General features: G+C 56.3%; 2 protein-coding genes across 15 annotated transcripts in view; one reads left to right on the top strand and one right to left on the bottom strand.

Moving 5' to 3' along the window:
- IL4I1 (interleukin 4 induced 1) overlaps positions 1 to 17,557 on the top strand; it is a 40,653-nt gene extending 23,096 nt beyond the window's left edge. For 2 of the 10 annotated variants that reach the window (XM_058424665.1, XM_058424666.1), the window contains 9 exons: positions 2,414 to 2,536; positions 5,598 to 5,780; positions 11,402 to 11,436; positions 11,531 to 11,769; positions 12,405 to 12,517; positions 13,118 to 13,319; positions 15,303 to 15,371; positions 15,669 to 15,805; positions 16,183 to 17,557. In XM_058424665.1, the coding sequence (XP_058280648.1) occupies positions 5,776 to 5,780; positions 11,402 to 11,436; positions 11,531 to 11,769; positions 12,405 to 12,517; positions 13,118 to 13,319; positions 15,303 to 15,371; positions 15,669 to 15,805; positions 16,183 to 17,113 (1,731 nt within the window). In that variant the 5' untranslated portion in view covers positions 2,414 to 2,536; positions 5,598 to 5,775 and the 3' untranslated portion in view covers positions 17,114 to 17,557. Of the gene's footprint in view, positions 1 to 2,400; positions 2,537 to 4,080; positions 4,392 to 5,597; positions 5,781 to 9,680; positions 10,768 to 11,401; positions 11,437 to 11,530; positions 11,770 to 12,404; positions 12,518 to 13,117; positions 13,320 to 15,302; positions 15,372 to 15,668; positions 15,806 to 16,182 lie in introns of those variants that run through there. The other 8 variants (XM_058424668.1, XM_058424669.1, XM_058424667.1 and 5 more) reach the window with 7 other exon arrangements.
- A 470-nt stretch (positions 17,558 to 18,027) lies between these two features.
- The window catches only part of TBC1D17 (TBC1 domain family member 17), a 14,647-nt gene continuing 12,750 nt past the window's right edge, over positions 18,028 to 19,924 (bottom strand). For 2 of the 5 annotated variants that reach the window (XM_058424660.1, XM_032169120.2), the window contains 4 exons: positions 19,211 to 19,308; positions 18,938 to 19,054; positions 18,457 to 18,543; positions 18,028 to 18,350 (listed from right to left, as the gene is read on the bottom strand). In XM_058424660.1, the coding sequence (XP_058280643.1) occupies positions 18,150 to 18,350; positions 18,457 to 18,543; positions 18,938 to 19,054; positions 19,211 to 19,308 (503 nt within the window). In that variant the 3' untranslated portion in view covers positions 18,028 to 18,149. Of the gene's footprint in view, positions 18,351 to 18,456; positions 18,618 to 18,937; positions 19,055 to 19,210; positions 19,309 to 19,924 lie in introns of those variants that run through there. The other 3 variants (XM_058424661.1, XM_058424663.1, XM_058424664.1) reach the window with 3 other exon arrangements.

The following is a 19,924-nucleotide window of genomic DNA, read 5'->3' on the forward strand; positions in this document are numbered from 1 at the left end:
GGGGTGCCATTCACATGAAACGCACAGGCAAGCAAATGAAGTAGTGCTTGCGTAGACGTAGGGGCATGCGATGAAGCAGCTTTTGTTTGATGTGACTGAGTAATAGACAAATGCAAATCGTGGTTTGCTCCGGGAAAGGGTGGTGCTAGTGGTACAAGAGGAACACACGAGTGAAGCCGCCACGGGGAGTGGGCTCCAGGTATTTTGTGACCGTTATGTCATAGAATATACATAAATATGGCTGGGCGAGGTGGCTCACACCTGTAATCCCAGCACTTTGGGAGGCCAAGATGGACGGATCACTTGAGGTCAGGGATTCAAGACCAGCCTGGGCAACATGGTGAAACCCCGTCTCTTCAAAAAGTACAAAAAAGTTGGTTGTGCGTGGTGGCACGCGCCTGTGGTCCCAGCTACCTGGGAGGCTGAGGTGGAAGGATCATTTAAGCCCAGGCCTTTGAGGCTGCAGTGAGCCATGATCACGCCACTGCACTCCAGCCTGGGTGACAAAGTGAGACTCTGTCTCAAAAAGTATACACAAGTTAAGTCATCTAGCACCATCCCTAAGGCGCTATTCCAGTGGCTGCAGATGTCATGGGCAGCATTCCTTCCTGTCACCTGGGGCTAAAGACACGGACCCAGTGCTCTTCCTCCGCCCTCCAGCCTCTCTGTGGACTGGAATGGTCCTAAGCACTCAAGTCTCCTGGGCTGTGGGGAGCGTACCCCTTCGGCCTCCTTCAGCCTGTTCCATCTCAATCTGTGGGCCACACTTGGGAGATTCATGGCCCAGGTTCCAAAAGTCTCCCGAAGTCATGAACATGAGTCATTATTTCCTTGGACCGGCTGGGTGCAGTGGTTCACACCTGTAATCCCAGCACTTTGGGAGGCCAAGGCTGGCGGAACACCTGAGGTCAGGAGTTCGAGACCAGCCTGGCCAACATGGAGAAACCCCATTTCTACTAAAAATAGAAACATTAGCTGGTGGCTAGTTAGGTGGCAGGCGCCTGTAATCCCAGCTACTCGGGAGGCTGTGGCAGGAGAATCGCTTGAACCCAGGAAGGTGGAGGTTGCAGTGGGCCGAGATCATGCCATTGCACTCCAGCCTAGGCAACAAAAGCGGAACTGTCTCAAATAAATAAAATTTCCTTGGACCATCTTGGGCTCTGGAGGACAAGAGTTGTGTCTCAGTAGAAACCATGGGTGTGTGCGGTGGGAGTGGTAAACCAGAGGAATAACCCACAACCCAGCTACTTCTCTCTGAAAGCTGTCACCTACAGCAGGGACCTTTTTCTGCAGTTCATAGGCCTTGACTCATATCGTCCCCTCTGCCAGTAGGGAGGCCTTGAGTCCCCTTAGGAGGTAGGAAGTAGTTTGCATTTTACCTACATTTGTGCGTTCAGCATCCATTTTTAGAGCTGATCCTGATCTGGTGCTGGAGGTACCAAAAAATGCCCACAAGGAGGTCGTTGGCAGGGGCCACACAATCATGATGAGAAAATTTGAGCATATATTTCCAAAGTGTACATGTATATTTTTCCTATTATTTTGCATATTATTTTCTATTTTGTATATTAAACATTAGCAAAGCTTAATTGCTTTCTTATAGTTACATTTTTAAAATAACAAATTCCAGCTTTGGGAGGCCAAGGCGGGTGGATCACCTGAGGTCAGGAGTTTGAGACCAGCCTGGCCAACGTGGTGAAACCCCGTCTCTTCTAAAAATACAAAAATTAGGGGCTGGGCACGGTGGCTCACGCCTGTAATCCCAGCCCTTTGGGAGGCCAAGGTGGGCTGATCACGAGGTTAGGAGATCGAGACCATCCTGGCTAACACGGTGAAACCCCGTCTCTACCAAAAATACAAAAAAATTAGCCAGGCGTGGTGGTGGGCACCTGTAGTCCCAGCTACTCGGGAGACCGAGGCAGGAGAATGGCATGAACCCGGGAGGCGGAGCTTGCAGTGAGCAGAGATCAAGCCACTGCACTCCAGCCTGGGCAACAGAGCGACTGTCTCAAATAAGTAAATAAATAATACAAAAATCAGCCAGGCGTGGTGGTGGGTGCCTGTGATCCCAGGTACTCAGGAGAATCACGAACCTGGGAGGCGGAGGTTGCAGTGAGCCGAGATGGCGCCACTGCACTCCAGCCTGGGCAACAAAGTTAGACTCCATCTCAAAAAAAAAAATTTAAGTTCTACATTTTCTTCCCATACCCCAAGGATCTTGAGCACCCCACTCTGAATAACAGAAATGATTCCATTAAATCAGGAGGCTCTGTGCCCCAAAGCCATGTGGGAAATGGTCCCAATAGGCCTCCTGGGGGAGTCTAGGCGGGATCCCAAGACCGCAGCAGCATCAGCAACCGACTGGGCGCCACCGTGGTGATGGCTCCGTTGTAATTTCAGTTTCCCTCACCAGGAAGAAAATACACAGATGTGCTTCCTTGCCAGTCCCGACAAATGGCCTTTCCTTAAGTTCCTCATTAATTAATATGAAGACAACACATTTGGTGACTAAATTTGGAATCAGAGGCTTTTAAAGGTGAATCTCAGCTCTTACTGCTTTGCTTTTCCCTGTTTAGGGATAAGAGTGGCAAATTGGGGCTGGGTGTGGTGGCTCACACCTGTAATCCCGGCATTTCGGGGAGGCCAAGGGGAGTAGATTACTTGGGGTCTGGAGTTTGAGACCAGCCTGGGCAACATGGCGAAACCTCATCTCTACAAAAATACAAAAATTAGCCTGGCATGGTGGCTCCTGCCTGTAGTTTCAGATACTTGGAGGCTGAGGTGGGAGGATCACATGAACCTGGGAGGCAGAGGTTGCAGTGAGCTGAGATCGTACCACTGCACTGCAGCCTGGGTAACAAAAGTGAGACTCTGTCTCAAAAAAAAAAAAAAAAAAAAAACCCAGCACATATAATAGTATAATATGTAGTCAAACCATCAAACCATGAGGGCATGATGACTTTTTATTCTTATTTAGTAAAAACTAATCATCAATACAATTTTTTTTTTTTTTTGAGACGGAGTCTCGCTCTGTAGCCCAGGCTGGAGTGCAGTGGCACAATCTCAGCTCACTGCAAGCTCCGCCTCCCAGGTTCACGCCATTCTCCTGCCTCAGCCTCCCGAGTAGCTGGGACTACAGGTGCCTGCCACCACGCCCAGCTAATTTTTCTGTATTTTTAGTAGAGACGGGTTTTCACCGTGTTAGCCAGGATGGTCTCGATCTCCTGACCTCGTGATCCTCCCGCCTCGGCCTCCCAAAGTGCTGGGATTACAGGCGTGAGCGACCGCGCCCGGCTACAATTTATTTTTTAATAATGAATGGCTTGCAAAGCAAAACCCGAAGGCTGGGCGTGGTGGCTCACGTCTGTAATCCCAGCACTTTGGGAGGCTGAGGCAGGTGGATCACGAGGTCAGGAGATCGAGACCATCCTGGCTAACACGGTGAAACCCCGTCTCTACTAAAAATAAAAAAAAAAAATTAGCTGGGCGTGGTGGCGGGCGCCTGTAGTCCCAGCTACTCGGGAGGCTGAGGCAGGAGAATGGCGTCAACCTGGGAGGCGGAGCTTGCAGTGAGCCAAGATTATGCCAGTGCACTCCAGCCTGGGTGACACAGCGAGACTCCGTCTCAAAAAAAAAAAAAAAAAAGCAAAACCCGAAACTCCTGAAAATGTAAATCAGCTCTTATGACCTGGTATGACTCAGCTTCAGCACACCACTGCTCCCAAGTTTTCAGTAAACCCCAAAAATGTCAGGGTGCTTTAAAAATCTGCCCTCAGACTCAGGGCAGCGGCTCTCCACAGAACCTCCCAGGAAGCAAAGCCCTCACGCTCGGAAGCGAGGTCTGCTTCTTGTGCAGCAGCCAGCCCCTCAGCCAGGTTTCAGTGACCCCAGCTGTTCCCCTGCCTGTCCCACAGGTCCACACCCTTGGCTTCTGCACACTAAGGCCCTGGTGACTCCAAACACAGTGACCCACATGGGCGCCCTTGTCCCGTCTACCCTCCAGACACCATCAGGTTGAACCCTCACAAACGCCAAAGGTTTCCCGAGGCAAGAAGGAGACCGGGTGCGCTGCCTTGTTGGGGACTAGCCTGGTGCCCTGGGGGTCACATCAGATACCCTAGTTCCCTTGAATCCACAGAACTGAAAGTGACACTTACTGACCAAGACAATGTCACTCATATGCAATATGGACTCTGATTTGCATCTTGACAAACCAACCGTTTTTTTCGTTGTTGTTTTTTGTTTGTTTGTTTGTTTGTTTGTTTTTTCAGAGAGTCCTGCTCTGTTGCCCAGGCTGGCGTGCAGTGGCGTGATCTCAGCTCACTGCAATCTCCGCCTCCCGGGTTCAAGCGATTCTCCTGCCTCGGCCTCCTGAGTAGCTGGGATTACAGGTGCGCACCACCACACCCGGCTAATTTTTGTATTTTTAGTAGAGACAGGGTTTTACCACGTTGGCCAGGATGGTCTGGATCTCCTGACCTTGTGATCCACCCATCTTGGCCTCCCAAAGTGCTGGGATTACAGGCATGAGCCACCACACCTGGCCTTTTTTTTTTTTTTAGACAGAGTCCCACTCTGTCACCTAGGCTGGAGTGCAGTGGCATGATCTCAGCTCATAGTGACCTCTGCCTCCTGGGTTCAAGTGATTCTCCTGCCTCAGCCTCCTGAGTAGCTGGGATTACAGAGGTGCCTGCTACCACACCCGGCTAATTTTTGTATTTTTAATAGAAATGGGGTTTCACCATGTTGCCCAGGCTGGTCTTGAGCTCCTGACCTCGGGTGATCCGCCCACCTCAGCCTCCCAAAGGGCTGGGATTACAGGCGTCAGCCACCATGCCCGGCCTAAACCAACTGTTGTTGTTGTTGTTGTTGTTTTGTTTGTTTGTTTTTATGATGAGCTATTCCAGGAAACATGAACATTGATTTAATGATATTAAGAAGTGGCTGCCATCCAGAGCTTGCGGTGAGCCGAGATTGCACCACTGCACTCCAGCCTGGGCAACTGAGCAAGATTCCATCTCAAAAAAAAAAAAAAAAAAAAAAAAAGGAAAAAAAAGAAATGGCTGCCATCTTAAAATATGATAGTGATATTGTAGTTTTTAAAAAGCAAAACGTAGTCAGGTGCAGTGGCTCAGCCTTGTAATCCCAGCACTTTGGGAGGCCAAGACAGGAGGGATCACCTGAGGTCAGGAGTTCGAGACCAGCCCAGCCAACATGGTGAAGACCTGTCTCTACTAAAAATACAAAAATTAGCTGGGCGTGGTGGCCTGTACCTGTAATCCCATCTCCTCGGGAGGCTGAGGCAGGAGAACTGCTTGAACCCAGGAGGTGGAGGTTGCAGTGAGCTGAGATTGTGCCACTGCACTCCGGTCTGGGTGACAGAACGAGACTCGGTCTCAAAAAAATAAGAAGACAATATGGTATCTGGGATTTGCTCTAAAATAAATCCAGTGAGGGGAGGGAGAGGATGTGAGTGAAACAAGGGCTGTGTGAAGCCATGAATTCACCTGGGTTCATCCCCTGCTCACTCTGGTGTTAGATGTTTGAAAGTTTCCATAATAAAACACTTCTGAGAAAGGGGGACCTGCCTTTCACAGCCTCCCAACTGCTCTGACCCCAACATCAGGAACTTGGCATCTCTGATCTAATAAGGGCACCACTAACAAGGACAAAGCCACCATCATTCACCTTGATTCTGCACACGCCCAACGATGACTTCTGTCCTGGGCTAACCAGAAAGGCCATGGGTGCTGAGAGAGCCCCCCAGAGGCAGCCATGCAGTGAGTGCCCCCACCCGGGGCCCTGGGATGTTCTGGAAACAGGAAGGAGGGTTCCATGGGAAGGGGGCCCCTGTCCTGGGGTCAGGCCAAAGATCGGAGGACTCACTAATTCTGTCCTCCGATCCCTGAGTCCCTTCCCCAATCTGGGACTGGACCCCCTGACTCCCACCCACCGAAGCCTTGGTGAAAGTTTTGTGTTTTGTTTTGTTTTGTTTTGTTTTTGAGACAGAGTCTCGCGCTGTCACCCAGGCTGGAGTGCAGTGGCACGGTCTCAGCTCACCGCAACCTCCACCTCCCGGGTCAAGCAATTCTCCTGCCTCAGGCTCCTGAGTAGCTAGGATTATAGACGCCCGCCACCACACCCGGCTAATTTTTTTGTATTTTTAGTACAGATGGGGTTTCACCATGTTGGCCAGGCTGGTCTCGAACTCCTGATCTCATGATCTGCCCACCCACCTCGGCCTCCCAAAGTGCTGTGATTACAGGCATGAGCCACCGTGCCCGGCCAGTCAGTTTTTTTGTTTTGTTTTGTTTTGTTTTTTTTGAGATGGAGTCTCGCTCTGTCGCCCAGGCTGGAGTGCAGTGGCACAATCTCGGCTCACTGCAAGCTCCGCCTCCCGGGTTCACGCCATTCTCCTGCCTCAGCCTCTCCGAGTAGCTGGGACTACAGGCGCCCACCACGACGCCCGGCTAGTTTTTTGTATTTTTAGTAGAGACGGGGTTTCACCGTGGTCTCGATCTCCTGACCTTGTGATTCGCCCGCCTCGGCCTCCCAAAGTGCTGGGATTACAAGCTTGAGCCACCGCGCCCGGCCAGTCAGTTTTAATACTGACCACTTAGGGTCTTTGGAGAGACTCAGAGAAGAGAATGCGTATATACATAAGGCAGGGGCCCGGTCCCCAGCACATCTGTGGAGCCCTCATCAGCATCAGCTGCCCTGATGGGCCACGAGGCCCCCAGTGGGGCCAGGGCCAGGTGTCTGGCTGCTGTATAGACATGACCTAAACCTCATCGAAACCATCATTGTGGTTCTAGAAGTCAACCAAATAAGGTAGGATTTGCCCCACCAAAGACCATTATCTGGGAGGATTAACCTTGTTTTCCAGAAACTCCATCAAAAAACCAGAATATCCCCAAACCAGCTGAAGTCAACAGATACTTGACTGGGCCTTTCCTCCCCTCCGCTCCCTCCACCTGCCCCTCCCCTCCCTCCTGTCTCCCACTCACCTATCCAAACCACTTTTCCCTAATTCCACCCTCATCCCTAAACCTAATTTAACCTGAACACCAATCTCCTTAGTATTATCAGAAATGATTCTGGAGGCTGGGCATGGTGGCTCACACTTGTAATCCCAGCACTTTGGGATGCCCAGGTGGGCGGATCACCTGAGGTCAGGACTTTGAGACCAGCCTGTCCAACATAGAGAAACCCCGTCTCCACTAAAAATACAAAAATTAGCTGGGCGTGGTGGTGCACGCGCGTGTAATCCCAGCTACTCAGGAGGCTGAGGCAGGAGAATCACTTGAACCCAGGAGGCGGAGGTTGCAGTGAGCTGAGATCGCACCACTGTACTCCAGCCTGGGCGACAGAGCATTCTGGAAAGGCATCAGTCCTGAGCCAGCTGACTTGCGCCCTCTGCTCTTCACGTGGGGCACCTGGCCTGTCTGATGTATTGCTTGAAACTAACATTAATTGGGTTTTTTTTTTCTTTAATTACAAAAGTAATACATGCTGAATGAAGATGATGTGAAATGCACGAAAAAGCTCAAAGGGGCCGGGCATAGTGGCTCATGCTTGTAATCCCAGCACTCTGGGAGGCCAAGGCAGGTAGATCACCTGAGCCCAGGAGTTTGAGACCAACCTGGGCAACATAGCGAGGCCCCGTCTCTACAAAAAAGTACAAAAATTTAGCTGTGCATGGTGGTGTGCATCTGTGGTCCCAGCTACTCGAGAGACTGAGGCTGGAGGATCGCTTAAGCCCAGGAGTTCAAGACCAGCCTGGGCAGCATAACAAAATCCCATCTCTACAAACAGCACAGAAATTAGCCAGATGTGGCCGGGCGTGGTGGCTCACGCCTGTAATCCCAGCACTTCGGGAGGCCGAGGCGGGCAGATCACAAAGTCAGGAGATTGAGACCATCCTGGCTAACACTGTGAAATCCCGTCTCTACTAAAAATACAAAAATTAGCCGGGCGTGGTGGCAGGCACCTGTAGTCCCAGCTACTCTGGAGGCTGAGGCGGGAGAATGGCGTGAACCCAGGAGGCAGAGCTTGCAGTGAGCAGAGATCGCGCCACTGCACTCCAGCCTGGGCGACAGAGTAAGACTCCGTCCCAAAAAAAAAAAAAAAAGAGCCAGGTGTGGTGGTGCACTCCTGTAGTCCCAGCTACTAGGGAGGCTGAGGTGGGAGGATTGCTTGAGCCCAGGAGGTTGAGGCTGCAGTGAGCCGTGATTGTTCCACTGTGCTCTAGCCTGAGTGACAGAGCGAGACCCCGTCTCTCAAAAAAAAAAAAAAAAAAAAAAAAACAACAACAACAACAACCCAGAAGTCCACCAAAGTGAGCTGCACATATGATATGCCCCGGGGCCAGAGGAGCTTTGTGCAACAACCCTGTGTGATAAGGACAAGGGGATTGCTGCAGGGCCCCACCCACTCTGGGGACCCAAAAACTCCTGGGACGTGCCCTGAGAGCCAGTTGGCTGTGGGCCTCCACCCCTTTCCATGGTGGTTTCCACTGTTATGTGGCTGTAGGATTGAACAAACTGCTGGGCAGGGGCCGGGGACCTGGGGCCCACCTGACCTGGTAGGAATGCCAGCACTGCCATTCCCCACTGTGGGACCCAGGCGGAGGCACAGGCAAATAAGGCCCCAATCCCGCCGCATTCATACTTGACATGTCACTGTGAATGAAGCTTTGAGACCTAGGCCAAGCCTTTTCCCCTCTCTGTGCCCCAGGGTCCTCCTGTCCCACCCTCTCGCCATCTCCAAGCCTCAGTTTCCTCAACTATCAAATGCAGGCATTGTTGTTGGTTTTTTGTTTGTTTGTTTGTTTTTGAGACGGAGTCTCACTCTGTCCCCCAGGCTGGAGTGAGCGGTGCAATCTCGGCTCCCTGCAACCTCCGCCTCCCGGGTTCAAGCGATTCTCCTGCCTCAGCGTCCCGTGTAGCTGGGATTACAGGTGTGCACCACCATGCCTGGCTAATTTTTTATATTTTTGGTAGAGACAGGGTTTTATCATTTTGGCCAGGCTGGTCTTGAACTCCTGACCTCAAGTGATCCGCCTGCCTCAGCCTCCCAAAGTGCTGGGATTACAGGCGTGAGCCACTGTGCCTGGCCTCAAATGCAAGCATTGTGAGGGTTACGATGGTGCAAAGCCCTGAGCACCAGGCGGCCTCCAAGGCAGGTGATCGCCATGGGAACATTTTTGTTACTATTTTTTTCTTTTTTTTCTTTTTTAGAGAAAGGTTTCGCCGTCTTGGCCAGGCTGGTCTCGAGCCCCTGGGCTCAAGCAATCCTCCCACCTTGGCCTCCCAAAGTGCTAGGATTACAGCAGTGAGCCACCGCACCCGGGCCTTGTTACTATTTTTTATTTATTTAATTATTTTTTGAGATGGAGTCTGGCTCTGTCACTGAGGCTAGAGTGCAGTGGCACGATCTCAGCTCACTGCAACCTCCACCTCCTGGGTTCAAGCAATTCTCCTGTCCCAGCCTCCTGAGTAGTTGGGACTACAGGTGTATGCCACTACACCCAGCTAATTTTTATATTTTTAGTAGAGACGAGGTTTTGCCATGTTGGCTAGGCTGGTCTTGAACTCCTGACATCAGGTGATCCACCTGCCTTGACCTCCCAAAGTGCTGGGATTACAGGCGTGAGCCACCCCTGGCCCTCGTCACTATTTTTGCTGACCCAAGCTCTTTCAGTCCCTGAACTGTCCAGCTCTTTGATCATTTCCCTTTGCCACGGCCTCCCCGCCCCTGCATCATGTGCCTTCTTACTCACATTCACCCGCCAGCCCCTCCTGGCCATAAACTGCATCGCTCTTTGATTTACCGCTGGAGTTTCCCATCTTCCTTCTTGGTAACGCCCCCCAACCCCCACCCGACCCTTGAAACAGAGAATCTGCCTCCCTCTGGTTTTTCTCCTCACCGAACCCCTGGCTCCCTCTCCCCCACCCCAAGGAAAGTCCCTGCTATTTTCTCTCCACCCCCACCCACTTCAAGGTCCCGCTCTACTCCCTGCCCTGAGCACTGAGGTGGTTCTCAAAGCAGGGATGGGTGAAGCCTGGGCGCTTCCCTCTGCCGGGATTGACTCACTTGGTCCTAAAACACTGTGACGTCCCCATTTGACAGCTGTAGACGGGAGCCACAAAGGGGAGGGCGGGCTCAGAGCCCACGTCCTGACCCCGGGACCAAGGCTGCCAGCCCCACTGCTATACCCATTTGACGGAGGGGGAGACTGAGGCTCTGGGTGGCAAGTGGAGAGGGAAGTGGAACCATGGGGGGCCCTGCCGGACATGGCGACACCTGACGGACAGGGACTTGGAGGGGAAAATTGGCCTGGCCCAGGGACCCGTAGCCCCTCTGTCCCCGTGCTGTGGGAATCAAGGAGGCGGAGAGAGCACAGGGGAGGATAGAAACAAGAGGCCTGGTGATCAGGGACGGGGGCAAGCCGAAGGGGATTCCCTGTTGTTGGCACGGTTACCTGAGCATCTATTTCTGGCCTCCAAACCACCCCAGAACTATCTGGGGCAAAAGGAAGTGAATAGACTGATTAACTTCCTCCAACCCCCTTTCTCCAACCTCAACTAGACTCCGAGCATTTGACCAGAGCAGCTCCAGGAAACCAGTTTCATTTCCCTCGGCCAGTTTCCCAAAAGGAGGGGTGGGCGGGGCTCTGCCAGTTTAAGCGGAGAGAAAGGGCCACAGCAGAGACAGCGGAGGGCGGTGGAGAGGACCGCACTGTCCTGCTGTCACCAAGAGCTGGAGGTAGTGACATGGCCAATGGTGGGGGGACAGAGAGACAGGACTCACAGAAATAGGGACTGAGAAGCAGTCAGGAGCAGGGGAGATGAGAAAGAGGGAAAAGAGGCCAGGCGTGAGGGCTCACGCCTGCAATCCCAGCACTTTGGGAGGCCGAGGCCGGTGGATCACCTGAGGTCAGGAGTTCAAGACCAGCCTGGCCAACATGGCGAAACCCCATCTCTACTAAAAATACAAAAATTAGCCAGGTTTGGTTATGGGTGTCTATAATCCCAGTTACTTGGGAGGATGAAGTGGGAGGATTGCTTGAACCTGGGAGGCGGAAGTTGCAGTGAGCCAAGATCATACCACTGCACTCCAGCCTGGATGGCAGAGAAAGACTGTTAAAAAAAAAGAAAAGAAAAGAAAGAGGGAAAAGAAGAGAAAGAGACAGGAACCCGAGAGAGCTGTGGCAGAGGTGGAGACTGGTGAGGAGGGAGGCGGGGACGGTCCAGGGGACTCTGAAGGAATGGGGTTGGGGGACACAGGTCCAGAGAGGGGAGGGCTGGCTCGAGCAGCTGAGCAGTGCATGGGAGACAGAGTCAGGCTACAGCGGTCACAGGCCTCAATCACAATAGCCCTCGCTTCTTCTCCACCCCAGACGCCATCTCCCACCGAGAGTCATGGCCCCGTTGGGTGAGTAAGCAGGGGAGGGGGCTCTGGGACAAGTGAGTAGAACCCCTCTCCCCCCACCTGCCACCACCCGTTGACCCTGTCCTCCTCCTCCCAGCCCTGCGCCTCCTCGTCCTCGTCCCCATCCTCCTCAGCCTGGCGGCCTCCCGGGACTGGAAGGCTGAACGCAGCCAGGACCCCTTCGAGAAATGCATGCAGGATCCTGACTATGAACAGCTGCTCAAGGTGGTGACCTGGGGGCTTAATCGGACCCTGAAGCCCCAGAGGGTGATTGTGGTTGGCGCTGGTGTGGCCGGGCTGGTGGCTGCCAAGGTGCTCAGCGATGCCGGACACAAGGTGGGAAGCACTGCTTGCAGTCTACCTGGAGTCCCTTGTGCTGCAGGCTGGAGTCCCTGGGCAGAGGGACCTGGCCCCATTCCTACTTGAGGGGGTGGGGGTGGGGATGTGGAGGGAGAGGCTATCTTTCCCCATGGTCTGGGGGTGAGGCCCAAGCCCCCTGCTGTCACATGTCTGCACTGAGAGGCCATAGACTTTCCTGTCCCACGTTTTTCATCCCAGAGGGAAGTCTCACTGGCTCAAAGCTCCTCTGTCCTGGGGTGGGGTGCCTGTTGGTGGAGATGGAAATTCTACCAAGGGGATGTGTGCCCTGAGGTCTAACCACTGACCTACTCACTGAAATCCGAGAATGAGAATGGGCCAGCCCAGGGGCTTCTACGCATATGGGTCATTTCCCAACTCCCTGAGCTGGGAAGTCCCTTTGCAGTCTAGCCGGTGGCCTTCCTGCTGCACTCTGGAACTGCTCACTCAGTTCTGTTCCCCCACCTCCCATACAGAAGGGGACCCTCTCCTAGTCTAGATCTGTGCCACTGTGGGGATAGAAGAAGGCAGGGGGCTGGCACAGGGTGGTAGAGGGCAGGGAATGGTCAGTGGGTGGAGCTGAAGGGCCCTCCTCGCCCCACGGACTCCCTCAGGTCACCATCCTGGAGGCAGATAACAGGATCGGGGGCCGCATCTTCACCTACCGGGACCAGAACACGGGCTGGATTGGGGAGCTGGGAGCCATGCGCATGCCCAGCTCTCACAGGTGACCTGGCAACCCACCCACCTGTGTGCCTAGACTCAACCAGCCCCCCAGCTCCATGCCCACACCAGAGTAGGCCCGAACTTCAACTCTGACTCCCAAACCCAGCCTCCAACCCCATCCTTCGCCTAATCCTCATCTCAGTCTTGCCTCCAGCGCCAGCCCTGGGCCTCTGGCAACGCTCGGACCACCTGGTCCAACCAGACCCCCAGCTGGCCCTGCCTGGCGCAAAAGCCAGCTCCTCTGCTGGCCCCTGCAGGCCTGCAGCTCCACCATCCCCACACCCTCAGGCACTCCAGCTCCAGGCCCCTTCTTCATCTCAAACCCCCATCCAACCCAAACTCTGTCCCCCTTCCCAATTCTAATCTGGGCTCCATTCCCACTCTTAACCCAGCCCTAATCCTGGTATTGCCCTAAGGCCTCCAACCTTGTCCCCATTTCATTCCCATCCCCCAGCATTGATTACCCCAAATCTAGCCCCACCCCCAGCCTCATGCTGGTCCCCAGCTACTCTCCCCTCCCACCCCCCCTTCTCCAAGTCCCACTAGGGACCAGGCCACCCCCACTGGAGCCCGGCCCTCACTCGCCCACTCCCTTGATCAGGATCCTCCACAAGCTCTGCCAGGGCCTGGGGCTCAACCTGACCAAGTTCACCCAGTATGACAAGAACACGTGGACGTTGGTGCACGAAGTGAAGCTGCGCAACTACGTGGTGGAGAAGGTGCCCGAGAAGCTGGGCTATGCCCTGCGCCCCCAGGAAAAGGGCCACTCGCCCGAAGACATCTACCAGATGGCTCTCAACCAGGTGGGTACCGCCTGCATCCTCCTCCTGCCCTGACTTCTCTGTCCTCCTCCTAAGCTCGCCCCGGCCCGGCTTTTCTCCCCAGGAGCCATGCTCCTCCTGACCTCCTCCTCGCCCACCTCCCCCACCATCAGTGCCCACCCCTGCCCCCTGACGCTTGTGCCCTGCTCCCCTCTGCCCACCCCAGCTCAGGCCTCCTCCTCTGCCCTAGACCCTCCCCCAGCCTCCTCTCGAGCTGCCCAGGCTCCAGTCTCCCCAACCTGGTACCAGAAACATCTTCCCACACACCCAGAGTGATGCTGCTCACAGCCCCTAGTGGCTCCCCACTGCCTCCAGGACAAAGTCTGATCTTTTCAGGCTCAGCTTTGAGCCCTGACTGGCCTTCCCTTCTGCACCCCTCCAGCCTCATGCTCTTTTCTCCTCTAAGGAATTTTTGTCCTCATGGTGGTCCACATGCCCCTAGCTCTGTGTTCCTCACACCCACTATACCTGTGTATTGCCCTCCCTTGCCCAGAATGCCTTTCCCTTCCCCACACAGGAACTCCTGCTCAGCCCTCAAGAACCAGCTCCAATGTCCCCTCCTCCAGGAAGCCTTCCCTGGTACCTTTAGGGAGGAACTGGCCACACCCAACATCCCCTCCCCACCCAGGTCAGAGCCCACTTGGTCAGAGCCCACTTGCCCATCTCCCCTTCTAGACCAGGATGGGGGCCACGTCCAGGTCATTTCTATGCCTTGACACTGACTGGTTTAGGAGGCTGGGAGATGTGAGATGCATGAGTGAGTGAAGGGGCACCGCCTTCCCTCTGAGGTCCTGGCCAGAAGGGGGAAGCCAGGTGGACCAAGAAGAAGCCTGAAATTAGACGGGGACAGCAAGGCTTCTGGGAGGGGGTGAGATTTGAAGAAAGTACTGAACACACTCATGTGTGTACTGGCACACTCGTGTGCCACGCAAAGACAGGCAGGGAAACAATAGGTGCCGGATGTGTAGGTGGGAGAGCCCTGAGGGCAGGTGGTCTGAGCACTGTACACTGTTCACAGAACCAAAGCTGCCATAAAAGACATGGACTGAGGCCAGACGCAGTGGCTCACGCCTTTCATCCCAGCACTTTGGGAGGCCGAGGCGGGCAGATCACTTGAGGTCAGGAGTTCGAGACCAGCCTGGCCAACATGATGAAACCCTGTCTCTACTAAAAATGCAAAAATGAGCCAGGTGTGGTGGCGGGCGCCTGTAATCCCAGCTACTTGGCAGGCTGAGGTGGGAGAATCACTTGAACCTGGGAGGCAAAGGTTTCAGTGAGCTGAGATGGTGCCACTGCACTCCAGCCTGGGCAACAGAGTGACACTCTGTCTCAAAAAAAAAAAAAAAAGAAAAAAAAAAAAGACATTGAGGGGCTAGCAGGGGCCTTGAACATGAGGCTGAGGGGCACGAACTCTGTGGCTCCAGGCACTGGGGAGCCACAGGAGGGCTGTGGGCAGGGGACAGATGGTAGGTAAACTTCTCAGCCATCAAGCCCTGTCAGCGCTGACCAATGGCACAGGGGACCAGATTCTGTCCGTGGCCACAGTGATTCAGGCAACAAATAATCACTGAGCCCCAGGGAGGACACAGCACGCCTGGGACCCTCTCCCAATCTCCTCTCCAGCTGCCCACATTCCTGCCTCCATGGAGCTCACAGTCTGGCTGGCTGGCTGAGAAACAGGCAAAATAACACCCAACCGGGATGAGCTGTGACCAGCTGGGCCAGCGGAATGAGGGGGGATGAGGCGGCGTTAACAGTTTGGGAAGATCGGAGGAGTAGTGGCATCTGAGTTGCCGTGGAGAGCAAGGCGGAGGGCACGGTGTGGGCAAAAGCCCAGGGGCTTGAGAGTGGTGAATGGCCGGCCGTGGGTAGAACCACGAGGAGAAGCGAGGTGTGGGCTCCAGGCCCGGCCTCCACCCTGGCTGCCCAGGCAGCTCAGCACCATGTCCGCTTTTTCCACAACAGGCCCTCAAAGACCTCAAGGCACTGGGCTGCAGAAAGGCGATGAAGAAGTTTGAAAGGCACACGCTCTTGGTAAGTGGGGCCCTTGGTTCTGCTGAGACGCAGGGCAAAGAGAGTGACCATGAGGCCTTCCCCAGAGAGTCAGAAGGCGGGTACCTGGGACCCTAGTCCTGTCACCGCCTTCCTGCCTGACCCGGGGGCTGGACACGCCCCCTCTCTAGACCTCCGTTTCCCTCATCTGTCAGAGAGCGGGGACCGGATCCTACGGTCCAAGGACATGTCATGGGACCAGGAGGCCCGGCTGCGGAGGGACTCTCTCGGGGGTGCAGCCTGCCTGGGCCCTGACCTCGGCCTGTGCCCAACCTGCAGGAATATCTCCTCGGGGAGGGGAACCTCAGCCGGCCGGCCGTGCAGCTTCTGGGAGACGTGATGTCCGAGGATGGCTTCTTCTATCTCAGCTTCGCCGAGGCCCTCCGGGCCCACAGCTGCCTCAGCGACAGACTCCAGTAAGGGGCGGGGCTGGCGGGCAGGGGAGGGGCGGGCGGGGGCCACTCAGGGAAAGTAGCAGGGAGTGGGAGGAGCCTCTGGGCCTGGGGGCGGAGCTGTTGTGAAGGGCGTGGCCTAATAGATGGCGGCGGGGCTAAGGGTTCCCAGATAAAGGACACGGCCTAGGGGAGAAGTGGTGGGGTCCCTGATGACACAATCCACTACTCCTGCGGCCTTCGGGATGTCAGGGACGGGCGGGGTCGTGAGAGGTGGATGACGGGGGAGCAGGCCGGTGCCCATAGGGGCCAGCTGCCGGGGTGGGTGGGGCCAGGCGGAGGGGCAGGGCCGCAGAGCCCAGGTCACGCCCCCACCCCGCCCCGCCCCGCCCCGCCTGCAGGTACAGCCGCATCGTGGGTGGCTGGGACCTGCTGCCGCGCGCGCTGCTGAGCTCGCTGTCCGGGCTTGTGCTGTTGAACGCGCCCGTCGTGGCGATGACCCAGGGGCCGCACGATGTGCACGTGCAGATCGAGACCTCTCCCCCGGCGCGGAATCTGAAGGTGCTGAAGGCCGACGTGGTGCTGCTGACGGCGAGCGGACCGGCGGTGAAGCGCATCACCTTCTCGCCGCCGCTGCCCCGCCACATGCAGGAGGAGATGCGGAGGCTGCACTATGTGCCGGCCACCAAGGTGTTCCTCAGCTTCCGCAGGCCCTTCTGGCGCGAGGAGCACATTGAAGGCGGCCACTCGAACACCGATCGCCCGTCGCGCATGATTTTCTACCCGCCGCCGCGCGAGGGCGCGCTGCTGCTGGCCTCGTACACGTGGTCTGACGCGGCGGCAGCGTTCGCCGGCTTGAGCCGGGAAGAGGCGTTGCGCTTGGCCCTCGACGACGTGGCAGCATTGCACGGGCCTGTCGTGCGCCAGCTCTGGGACGGCACCGGCGTCGTCAAGCGTTGGGCAGAGGACTCGCACAGCCAGGGTGGCTTCGTGGTACAGCCGCCGGCGCTCTGGCAAACCGAAAAGGATTACTGGACGGTCCCTTATGGCCGCATCTACTTTGCCGGCGAGCACACCGCCTACCCGCACGGCTGGGTGGAGACGGCGGTCAAGTCGGCGCTGCGCGCCGCCATCAAAATCAACAGCCGGAAGGGGCCTGCATCGGACACGGCCAGCCCCGAGGGGCACGCATCCGACATGGAGGGGCAAGGGCATGTGCATGGGGTGGCCGGCAGCCCCTCGCATGACCTGGCAAAGGAAGAGGGCAGCTACCCTCCAGTCCAAGGCCAGTTATCTCTCCAAAACGCGACCCACACGAGGACCTCGCATTAAAGTATTTTCGGAAAAAGCCGTGTGGTCCAGCCTCCCCAGTGGCTCAGTTACTTCCCCAGTTTGCCTGCATCGGAAACACTAGCCCTGCAGTTTGCAGGTGCCACGCCCATCCTGGAGCCCCCAAGAATCTGCCCCTCACTTCTTCCTGGACAGTGGGGCTCCATAGGAGGGTGGGGGGGGGTGCGCACAGAGGGAACCAGAAGGACGCCCTGCACCACTGGGAAATGGCAATCACAGCGACCACCTCTGTCACGAGGCTGAAGCACAGATGGGCCCTAATGTAAGTAACAGAAAGCCCGGCTGACAGTGGCTGAACAGGAGGTGATTTTTCTCACAAGGAGCAGCTGGGAGGGCAGGCTCCCCAGAGTACATCTCTGCAGGCCCTCTCACCTTGGTTATGTACGGGAAGTGCTCCCACCCAGCTACCAGGTCGCAGCCGCAGCCCAGAGCACCCTATCCCCTTCCAAAAACCCCAAATCAGGCCGGGCGCGGTGGCTCACGCCTGTAATACCAGCACTTTGGGAGGCGAAGGCAGGCAGATCACCTGAGGTCGGGAGTTCAAGACCAGCCTGGCCAACATGGTGGAACCCCATCTCTACCAAAATTACAAAAATCAGCCAGGTGTGGTGGCACATGCCTGTAGTCCTAGCTACTCAGGAGGCTGAGGCAGGATAATTGCCTGAACGCGGGAGGCAGAGGCTGCAGTTAGCCGAGATCTGCCACTGCACTCCAGCCTGGGCGACAGAGCAAGACTCCATCTCATAAAACAAAAAAAACAAATCAGGCAACTCAGGGAGCCCTGCCTCCACAAACCCCAATCATTCACCCCAGGCTCTGCCCAGCCACCATCCCCTCCCCACCCAGGTCAGAGCCCACTTGGCAGCCTTCCCCCCACCAACAAGAAGCCAACTGCACATGAGAAGTGTCAGTTTAATGAAGCCGGCTTATCAGTAGGGCGGCGGAGCACACCCGCCCCCTCGCAGGTGTGCCTGGCTCGGGCTAAAGTGCCTGTGCAGAACGAGGCTGCCTGGTGGGGTCAGGAGTCGGCGCCGTCGTCCTCCTCCTCGGGCAGGATCTCCAGGCTGCTGTCGGGCTGCGGGGCTGTGTCCGTGGAGGGCGGCGGGTTGGGCGGGGCCCGGGTGGGCGACAGAGGCAGCGGGGAGGCGGTGGGCGAGGGGCTGTGGGGCTCTGCGGGCGGCGCCAGCCCCAGGATCTCCTGCACGTTGTGGGGCAGCTCCTGGAGGCGCGGGATGAGAGAAGCGAAAAGCGGAAGGTGAAGGTGAGATGGGGGCGGGGGTCGGTCGGGGTTCGGGCGGGGCGCCGCGGGGCGGACGGGGACTCACGGGGCAGGCGGTTAGCTGGCGGTGCAGGGCCTCGGCGCGGGTCAGCACGTCCTCCACGCTCAGCTTCATAGTCAGCTCGTTGATGTGCTGCGGGAGGGGGTGGGTCAGGCGCCAGCCGGCACTCAGCCACCTCCGCCCGAGCGCCCACTCTGTGCCTCGTGCTGGGAAACAATGAAGACACACGGGCTGGCCCTCTGGGGGCTCAGAGGTGCGCTGGGGGAGTCATGCTTCTCAGGCCTCCGGAAGCATTCTGAGCACGTACTCGGGGAGGGCAGGTCCCCACCCACCTGCCCGGAGGACCTTGCTGGGAGCAGGCATGGGATGGGGCAGAAGGGAAACCTACGCGGCCCCACCCTCACTGCGCTCCCAGCTAACCAGGCTTCAATAATCCCACACTGAACACCTGCTCCCCGGAGGTACTGCGGCCCTGGGCAGCGCCCAGCTCAGGGTGGACGGGGCGGGGGCGGGGCCGGAGCCTCACCTTGAGGATCTCATTGGAGCCGAAGCCGGACAGCATGAGGGTGTCCCGCTCCATGTCCAGGATGGCGCAGGCCACCAGCAGGTGCAGATTGGGGCCAGGGAGCCCTGTCCACAGCACCTGGGGGTGCGGGACAAAGGGAGAGAGAGAGAAGTCATAGCCCAGCCTGGGCCTGAGGTCCCACCAGGGTCTGCCCCTCTCCGCCCAACCTCCCAGCCTCTCCCAGGGCAGGTGAGCCCACCCCTTCAGGCCTCTCGCCCAAACTGGCTGGCCCACCTCCCACAGCCGAAGGACATCTGGGAAGGGGAATTCCCTCTTGAACCAGATGAGCAGCCACCGGAAACAGAAGCAGAGAGAGCCAGAGTCCTGGGAATCTGGGGGATGATATGGAGCCCACTCAGCCTTGCCCAGCGCTGGAACTGAGTTTGAGAAGTCATCCTGACTGGAAGACCTTCCCCGTAAGTCTGGGCAAGTGACTTATGCCTGGCTTGGGAACCTCGGAGGTGAGGCAGGAGCAGCCCTGAACGTGGGCCCTGCCCCTCCTTCCTCCCACTCTCCAGAGGAAGTGTGCTATTATACTTCCACATCTGTCATGGACACGGAAGGGAGGCAGGACGCCCAGCACGCCCGAGGAAACGGACCTCAGTGCCCGCTGCTGGTGAGGGCTAAGGAAACTGGCACTCCTAGATATGCTGTTAGCAAAAATTTAAGCTGAGGGCCGGGTGCGATGGCGCACGCCTGTAACCCCAGCACTTTGGGAGGGTGAGGCGGGTGGATCACCTGAGGTCAGGAGTTCGACACCAACCAGGCCAAAATGGTAAGGTGAGGACAGAATATCTCAGCTCCCTCCCCTGGGGGTCCTAAAGCATCGAGGAAATAAATGTTCATGAATAAGTTTAACTTATTATCATCACCATCAAGAAAAATAACGATATCAAATAGCAACTTTAACTTTCTTTTTTCTTTTTTTTTTTTTGAGATGGAGTCTTG

Source organism: Hylobates moloch, unplaced genomic scaffold, assembly GCF_009828535.3.
Source record: "Hylobates moloch isolate HMO894 unplaced genomic scaffold, HMol_V3 SCAFFOLD_12, whole genome shotgun sequence".
Lineage (NCBI taxonomy): Eukaryota > Metazoa > Chordata > Mammalia > Primates > Hylobatidae > Hylobates > Hylobates moloch.